General features: G+C 38.9%; 1 protein-coding gene across 1 annotated transcript in view; it reads left to right on the forward strand.

Annotated features, from left to right (window-relative positions):
* The window catches only part of MSH2 (mutS homolog 2), a gene marked incomplete at its 5' end in the record, with an annotated part of 51,143 nt that overhangs the window by 37,479 nt on the left and 4,298 nt on the right, over window positions 1–9,366 (forward strand). Inside the window, 4 exons of the mRNA XM_010075160.1 lie at window positions 1,712–1,809; window positions 4,142–4,387; window positions 5,723–5,927; window positions 6,307–6,554. Of these exons, the coding sequence (XP_010073462.1) occupies window positions 1,712–1,809; window positions 4,142–4,387; window positions 5,723–5,927; window positions 6,307–6,554 (797 nt within the window). The remainder of the gene's footprint in view (window positions 1–1,711; window positions 1,810–4,141; window positions 4,388–5,722; window positions 5,928–6,306; window positions 6,555–9,366) is intronic.

Below are 9,366 nucleotides of genomic sequence, written 5' to 3' on the forward strand. Positions count from 1 at the left end.
TTCCTAATCAGATCCAATGAGAATTTTCCCTGTGGAAGCTTGTGTTTTTAGTATCTCACTCTTTTGCTGTACACCTCCAAGAAAAATCTGGTGCCTCTCCTCTCCAGGCTGCCCTCAGATTTTCTCGCCTGGACAGACGTCTCTGAGTCTGTCCTTGTATGCCATGTGCTCCAGCTCCAAATCTTTGTGGTGGGTATGTAGTCCAGGTTTGATGTCTCTCTTACACTGGGAAGACAAAAGTGGAGACAGCACTGCAGATGTGGTCTCACGAGCACTGAATAGGGGGGAAGAATCACTTCCTTGGACATGCTGGCTGTGCACTTGGCCTGCTTTGCCTCAGGGGCACCCTGCTGGCTCGTGTTCAGGTTCGTGTCCCCTGGGTCCCCCAAGTCTCAAGAATAGCTGTTTTGTGGCCTCCTTTTTAAGTCTCCTACATGTGTTATATATGGAAGGGTAAAAATATCAGAAATTAATACATCATACAGTCTGTTTCTGACAAACCATGCTGCTATCATTTTATGTATAACAGTTCCTGCTGGAGTTAGCATCAGAGAAGTGAGTTTATTGAGAGAGATCTGGATTGACAGACACGTGTGAGGGGCACTGCCTACGGGCAAGGTTGGTTTCAAGCCGGTGCTATTACTAATAGTGACTGTTTCTGTTCATCACTCACTTTCATAAGTAATAAATCCTTTGCTTTGAAAAGGAGAGCAAGGATATCGGTTCATGCCAATCAATATGTTGGTGTATTTCACGCCAACTTACTTAAATTAACAAAGTGTAAACCTTAATCTCATTTTGTTTTAACATTTACTCAGAGGATATTTTTTCAAATCATCCCTGAAATTTAAAACAGCTTTTTTTTATGTTCTAAATATGTTAATGAATCTAAATGTAATGATGAAGTTTGTTTTTTCGGTAACTGAGAAGATGGTACTTAGAATCTCTACTGTGTCATCTGTTACTTTCCATTAGCAAAGAAGCCCATGGATTGCTAATAAAACAGACTTATCTGTGCTCAGTTAAGTTATAGTTGCTTCTGTAGAGGGTACTAGAAGCACAAGCCTGACTTCTGCTTGTAGTGTGGGTACACTGCTTGAGTGTGTTTCATATTCAGTCCTGCAGACTCTACTCTGTGTTCTGAGATGAGCTTGAGAAGAATAAACACTTGTTTAAACTCTGTCTTGATTTCAGCCTACCTTATTTTGAAGACTAGAACTTGTTCTTGGTGACAGTAGTTCACTGAAGTTTTTACTAAATGGAAGAGGTCAATGCCTTCAGCTCTGATAAGCCTGTTGTAAAGACTCTGGGCTAATTGCACAGTTGCTTAGCAGCAATTCTCTTCTGCCAGTTCTATAACGTGCCACATCTTGTTGCTAAATGGACAGAAATTCGACTTTAAGAGCAAGTTCTTATCCCATAGCATGTCTACAACAAACAGCTACTGTTAAGATTTTTAAGATTGTGTTCAGAGATGCTGGAATTGCTGGTCTGACCCTTGTGGGTGATCTTCAACTTGGAATTAGTCTTACTAATACCCTGGGGTGAGTGAATTGTAGATGAGTTGCTTTGTGGTCCTTGTGCTGAACCTTGCTGTTAAAACAGGAGGGGACAACTTGTATTGACTCATAGATGAGGGGGCCAGTATTTTGGCATTGTAGCAGTGAAGACAGAACATCATACCTTATAAATATTGTGGTTTTGTTCACAGCAAACTGAGCTCCGTCAATGATGAATATGTAAAGAACAGAGAAGAGTATGAAGAGGCTCAAGATGCAATTGTTAAGGAAATCATTAACATTGCTTCAGGTGAATATGTCAATGTTGATGTGTATCTCAGTCTGGAATGCTGGAAGGACTTGCAGTTGTTTGTAGATCATGGAATCATTGAGTGGTTTGGGTTGGAAAGGCCCTTAAAGATCATTGAGTTCCACCCCCCTGCCATGGGCAGGGACACCTCCCACTAGCCCAGGTTGCTCAAAGCCTCATCCAGCCTGGCCTTGAACCCCTCCAGGGATGGGGCATCCACAGCTTCTCTGGGCAACCTGGGCCACTGCCTCACCACCTGCACAGGAAAAAACGTAATCCTAATATCTAACCTAAATCTCCTCTCTTTCAGCTTAAAACTGTTCCCCCTTGTCCTGTCGCTACACTCCCTAATCAAGAGTCCCTCTCCATCTTTCCTGTAGCTTTTGCTCTAAGGTCTCCTCAGAGCCTTCTCCAGGCTGAACAGCCCTAACTCTCTTAGCCTGGCCTCGAATGGGAGGTGCTACAGCCCTCTGACCATCTTCATGGCCCTTCTCTGGACTCGCTCCAATGAGTCTTCTATAGAGAACCTTTATAGAATTCTATAGAGAACCATCACCCAAAGAACTGGTGTGAGAAACGAGGTTTGGCTTTCAGACAGTTGTTCAAAGTTTGAAATATACTGCCTTCTGTGGTCAGACCCTTTCCTGTCATTGCTACGAATACACAGTGATGGGGTGTGTGCAAATGCTAATCCCATAAAAGGGACAAAAATATGCCCATAAAGACCACATCTGTTCTCCACCTGCCTCCCTGACTGCGGGCATCCCCACCCAAACAACAGACGAAGTAGAAGGCAGAGAGCGTAAAGGACAGCATAGAACTGCGGGAGTGGGACCTGAGGTCTGTGAAGGATGGTGAAGGAAGAGTGTTGGTATGCAATATAAGAGCAAGTTAGTAATTGCTTATATGGTACCAAAAAATTATTGTTTTCCTAATAAATTTTCCATATATTTTGCTTCAAGATTTCCTGCTTACAGGGCATTCTTTACTATCCTTCACCAAAAAGAAAAGAGACATCAGGGACTTTGAGCTGGAGGATTCTGTAAATATTGCCTCTCCCAAAGGCACTAGTTGTAGCAGAACAAATTTTTGTTCTTTGAAAGAGAGACATGGCAAGTGAAAGCACTAATGAATATTAAGTTAAGGGTAAATGTATTTCAGATAAAAAAAGCACTTTTTAACCTGATGTATTAATAAATTTTAGTGTGTATTAAGCTACAGTGGAAATCTTCATAAGATTTGGCGTGTTATGATAAGGAATTTGCCATTCTATTGCAAAATCAGTAGCTTATTAGATTTTTTTTTCCTTCTATCTTGGTAATTTTCAAGTAGTGTTTTTTGTGTGTATTCTGCTAAGGGTTGTATATTTATGTGGAAAGCTAATTGGGCATTATGTTGCAGGATTAGCTTCAATATGTCATCTATAAATACCTAATATGTTTAAGGAAGTCTTTTGCTGCTGCTTAAAGCTTCTCTGGTGTGCGGTCATAGATTTAGAAGTGTGTGTGTGTATTTAAAAAGCATTTTTCTTTCCAAGTGGAGGCTGTTTAACGAAAAAGACTGGATTATGTGTGTAATTGCTGAATGAAAGTGACTTACAGTCCTCTTAATGTTCTATACCTAGCCGGTTCAAGAGACCATGTTAGAACTGTAAATGTATTTTGTACGGGTAGGACTATTTCTGCAGGTCACTGCTCACCTCTTCTGACACATGCATCCCATTTCCAGGGGTTAGATGCTTTACCTCTGTAGACTCCTTCCTGTCTTTCATCCCTTTCACTGAAAAAAACAAACACCGAAACTTAAAATGTGGTATTGGGGATGCTGGGCCATGTAGTCTAGTTGCGTGGTATCGCAGGCACTGCATCGTACATACCTCTCCATACCTTCGTTCACATAAACATAAGTGGTTGCTGGGTCTGAATTGTCAGTGCTATGTCTCTGTTGTCTTTGCTTGTATGAGCACTAAAATGCAGTGTATTATTGAAGAAGGAAAGCTACTGGATTTCAAGCCATTTTACCATTGTGAGCTTTTGCCTTCCTGTACTAAGATAAGCTGTTTTCTTCTTGTCTGGTGCTAAGGCAAAACAATCAACATGGCCTCACCTCTTCCTTTTCCTAATCTGAAGAAGTCCCGTTTGTAGTCAAAGTATGGAAACTTTACGATTACATCTCAAACTCTCACAGAAGGTGGCTGCTCTCTCTTGAACAAAATTGACTTTTAATACAGATGAATTTATTTTATGGGTTCAATATAGGCTTGAAGATATCTTCTCGGTAAGAACAGAACAATTTCTGACTGTTGAGTTTGTATCTCTCCAATCCAAAACAGGTTATGCAGAACCAATACAGATGATGAATGATGTCATAGCTCAGTTAGATGCAATTGTCAGTTTTGCTCATGTGTCAAATGGAGCACCGGTGCCATATGTCCGTCCTGTCCTTCTGGAAAAGGGGCAAGGAAGGATTGTGCTGAAAGGTGCCAGGCATCCTTGCATCGAAGTGCAAGATGAGGTGGCCTTCATCCCCAATGACGTTACGTTTGAGAAGGGCAAGCAGATGTTCCACATTATTACTGGTAAATGTTTCTGTTCTCTTTTTCATTTGTTACTTATGTTTTAAATGTCTTGGGTATTTCCAGTAATGATGTATTTAAAAAAAAAACAAACCCAAAAACAAACAAAAACCAACAAGCCAACAATCCAATAAAACTGTGAAAACAGTTTCTCTAGTCAGCAAAGGGTGAGCAGCTAGCAAGTTATTAATCTTTCTGTATGGGGGATAAGATTTAGCTCTGGAAAAGAAGGGAAGGTATTTCTAAGCTGTTGTTGTTTATTATATTAAAAAAGAAGTGTCTGCAATGTTCTTGTGAAATGTTTCTTTTGATATTGGATATTCTACATCCTTGTGCACATACAGATGCATTTCTTGTCTTCCAAACGAATGGTCATGGAATTAGTTGTTATGATTGTAGTTATAGCGCACTGTTTGGAAGAGGTGATCACTAATTTAGGAATAGTCATTTGGGAAGAAGAGAGAGGCTGCTAGTACAGTAGGAAATAAGAAATTAGTTCTTCCTTAGTATATGTGTTGTTTGCCTTGGTGAATGTTATTGCACAAGCTGGGCAGTCTCAGGAGCTGGAGAACCTGAACCTGCTGAAGTGATTTGGAAAATTCCACCAGGCATCAGTTGTACCGTAGCCACATAGGCAACTTCGATAGGCAAGGTTTTAAGCAGCCTTTCTGTTAATGTTTTTTGTTTAGTATTAAAGTTGATTTTAAATGCACAACATGTTTTAATGACTGTACCCTTTTTCCCCTATTCTCTGGTGTAATTAAGATAATTTTACTACACAGGAAAGCATTTTTAGTGTTTATACATTTAATTGAATTTTAATTTCGATTCAGATGTCCTTGACATATATTTAGAGTAGCAAAGATCTCAAATTAGAGAATGATTAATGAACACTTCTAACATAATCAAAAAGGAAAACTAAAAATCAGAATAAATACATGGTAACACACTTGTTTTTCTGGTTAGCAAAAGCATAAAATTGTTTTTAATGATCAGTTTTCTGGAAAATACTTTTTATTTCATTTGTACTTCAGTTAAAATTAACTTCTTAATATCTCTTTGCTGATTCAGAATCCCTTTAGATTGCAATTTAAATTACCAGTTAGCTTGTACCCAGCCTGTAACTAAGCTATTTCATTTTTACAGATGTCCTGGGTTAAGCTGACACAACAGACAAATTGCAGTTGTTTGAGGTGAAAGCAAATTATTTTCTTTCTTACGCAGCAATACTGATGACTTTTAATGTAAAGCTTACTAGTTTTAGGTATGGACATGTGTTTTTGATGACTGCTTATCAGATGACAGTTTTTTAATTCATTTGCAAAATTTCTTCTTTAGGCCCTAACATGGGGGGAAAATCAACATACATCCGACAGACAGGGGTGATTGTTCTTATGGCCCAAATTGGGTGTTTTGTACCGTGTGAATCTGCAGAAATAACCATTGTGGATTGTATCCTGGCTCGGGTGGGAGCTGGGGACAGTCAGCTGAAAGGCGTGTCTACCTTCATGGCTGAGATGTTGGAGACTGCTTCAATCCTTAGGTGAGTCCCGTGCTTGTTTGATTTTGTTGGTTAGGGTTGATGGAAAAGAAGGTGCTCTAAGAAAGATTCATTTGAGATTTCCTTTTATGTAGGAACTCAGTGGGGGATCTCAAGTCCTTTTTAGCAGGCTCATAAGTTCTTGAAGTAGCCTTCTGTTTATTTTGGTGGTCATATATTGGGAGGCCAAAGTCTAAATGGGAGGAAGAAACTGATTTGGAATGATATGTGTGACACTGTGTACGCACTTTGTGTGCTGTTTCATAAATAGGAAAGGTCTCTTGCCTCTTTTATGCTATGCCTCTACCACATAATTTGTGGTGCTCCACTATTCAGAGTTCGTGCTGTTCTCAAACATTATAAAATGTTCTTGTGTTTTTAGGACAGCATCTGAAAACTCCCTGATAATCATTGATGAGCTGGGAAGAGGAACGTCTACCTACGATGGCTTTGGCTTAGCGTGGGCTATATCAGAATACATTGCTAGCAAAATCTGTGCTTTCTGTATGTTTGCAACGCATTTTCATGAACTGACTGCTCTTGCTGACCAAGTGCCAACAGTGAATAACCTACATGTTACTGCTCTGACCAGTGATGACACACTGACGATGCTTTATCGTGTCAAGGAAGGTAAGACTGTGTAAATGGTGGTGAGTAGGGTAAATGTTTTGCACTGAGAGAGGAAGAAATATTAAGGTAAAACACATAAAAACATATTTCATATCATACTGCAGGCTTAGGGTTTATAATAGACATGTTCTTCTCTATCCATAGAGAGTGTATGGCAGGTGTTCTATCCACATGTGAACACTGTTGGTGATGTTGGTGATTCTTTCTAGGTTACTTCAACCGCTCAAGTTTTGATGCTTTTGAGCTCGCTCTCTTTTTCTCTCTTTCTTTTGTGGTTTGTTTTGGATTTATTTTTTTTTTCCAAAAAGCAGAGAGAAGGATTCTAAACAGTTATTTTCTGTTTTCCTAAATCAGCCATTCTAACCTGCTGCTGTTTCAATTTTAGTTTTCCTTTTGGAAGAAGGTTAGTTTTGGTAAATCATATAGAAAAGACTTTTATGTTCCTTGAACTGTTCTTTTAAAAGGAATGAGTGCAACTTTTATATGCTGACAGTTTTTAATAATGTCTGTTTCATTGTAATAAGACTTAGTCATAGAAGAAAGATGTTGCCCAATTTATGCAGTAGTTTGATATAGGAAAAATAATGTGTTCAGTTCTTAACAAATGGCATCCTAGTAAAACAACAACAAGTAGCCTGTTGTTTTGTTAGTGTAAGATAAGTCAGATGTATTTAATTAAAATCCTTTAGTGGATTCAGTTATTCCTTTTGGTATTAAGTTAGACAGTTTTTAATTGGGCATAAATTTCGTCTGTTAACTGCATTAAGTGGTTCCTCCTGCTTCTCTGTATCCCCAGTCATTTGTTATTGTTCCCTTCAGCAGGAGCCTATATAATTCAGCTGTAAACTCTACAGTGATTTTGTTGTTCCCATAAGAGCATTTCAGTTAGGTTCCCTACCTCTGGACTAAGATTTTCATTTTAAAATGTGAGCAGAGTACTGCTATGCTATATTTTCACTTAAAAGTACCTCTTAATTTTATTTTTCTGAGTTCCACAGTGAAGGGATGAGTTAGATGACAGGTGGATAGAACGTAGTTACTGTGGGACACCATTGCTATACTGGATCATATCAACAATTTACCTTGTGAAGTGCTGTTATGTAAGGAATAACTCCTCAAGTTAGACTGTTATCTTTACTAAGACAATTGCTAATATCATCCATCCTTGTTAAGGCTAGGGAGTTAGTCCTTGTCTCACATCTCAAGTCCCAGAGACTGATGTTTATATCTTTTCAGTTCAGGATTTAATCTTACAGGTACAATTGCTGAACTTCATTCCTCATTTTAAAAACTGTTTTGTCATTTTGACACAATACCAGATATTTTGCATTTGCTTGCTTTATTCCTCCTAATAACTCTGCTATTCATGATTAGTGCATATTCAGTATGTGTTGCCTTGGAAATGTCTCCAATATTTCTTGATTTCTGTAGCTGATTTAGGACTTCATTCCTTCTGGCATACATTGTTCTGAAATGGATCCTATATGCTGTCCACTTATTACATTTTACTATTATGCTTTTAAAGATCATTTTGATAATCTTCACAGGCTATCACCACGCTATTAAGTGTCTTTAGATGTTTTTTAAATGTATTTTTATTATATGCTGATCTAAGCCTACTTAAATGGTACCATGCTAGTTTTACTCCTATGATGTTACTGACTGACTCTTACTCATTTCCTCTGATTTTGAATCCATGAAGTGACTTCATTTCTCACCCTTTGATTACTTGTATAACTGCTTCTAATTTTGTATTCACCTGTTGGTATAGCCTTGCAATTAGCTTCCAGGTACTTTGAAAGCTAAGAGATCACTCCAAACAAGGGGAATCGAAGCATGTCCAGAAGTGCTGCTCTCCTCTGGCTTTACTGAGAATCTACTTAGAGCTGGTCAGAAAATCTCTGACTGCCATGGTCTTGTTTCTCTTAACTCTGTGTCCTGGTATTTTAAGAGCTTTTATTCTTTAGAAATGGCCTCTGTTCTCCTCTGTTCATGCACTTTTCCTAGGCAATGTGCAGGCTTTGCTTTGGAGGATTAGTCCCATGTGCTGTGGCTCTGGTACCCAGCCTGTTCCAGTGCAGAGACGCTGTCTGTGGTTTTCCTGTAGTTTGCTGTTTCTCATCTTCTCCAGTGCATGTCGAGCTCCTTCCACCACGTGATTGTTCAGAGCCCCCAAAGTGTCTTAAAACATGACTTAGTGTGCATGGGAACTGACGACAAGTACAGTCATAAATTGCTGCATGCTTCCATTGACACGATGGGTATTTTCAATGCAGCAAGAGCTGGCAATGTACACTGGCTTCAAACAAGCAGTCTTTATTTAGGTGCCTTATTTTGAGTACTTAGACGGGGGGTGAGGGGAAAATAATATATGCTAAACCTAAACCTTCTGCCTTCTAATATCTAAGTCCTTTGCACAAAAAAAAAAAAAAAATTCCACAGATAGTTGGGTGAATTCTCTTTCTTCAATCTGTGTCTTGTCCCCCTGCGCCCCTACTTTCACACCCCCTCTTTTTTTAAGCTGTATTAACCTGTACCCATTCTGATACTGCTGAAAACTCTAGAAGTCTGATTTCATATTTTTCTTCAACCAGTTTTGCTATTTTTAATCATACACATTTTCTTTGTATGTGCAGTGTCTTTTTATTTGATCCATTTTCTTGGAAGTGCCATTGGGCATAGAGGCAGAATAGTTTGTGTCTATCTACTTAAACCTCTCTCAGATGAGATACAACATTATGAAATCTTAATTGTAAAATATCTGCTCTCAAATTAGTGTCATTGACATGAGTTTCTACATTTAGTGTTGTGC

The sequence above is a fragment of the Pterocles gutturalis genome, unplaced genomic scaffold, assembly GCF_000699245.1.
Source record: "Pterocles gutturalis isolate BGI_N339 unplaced genomic scaffold, ASM69924v1 scaffold10417, whole genome shotgun sequence".
Classification (NCBI taxonomy): Eukaryota; Metazoa; Chordata; class Aves; order Pterocliformes; family Pteroclidae; genus Pterocles; species Pterocles gutturalis.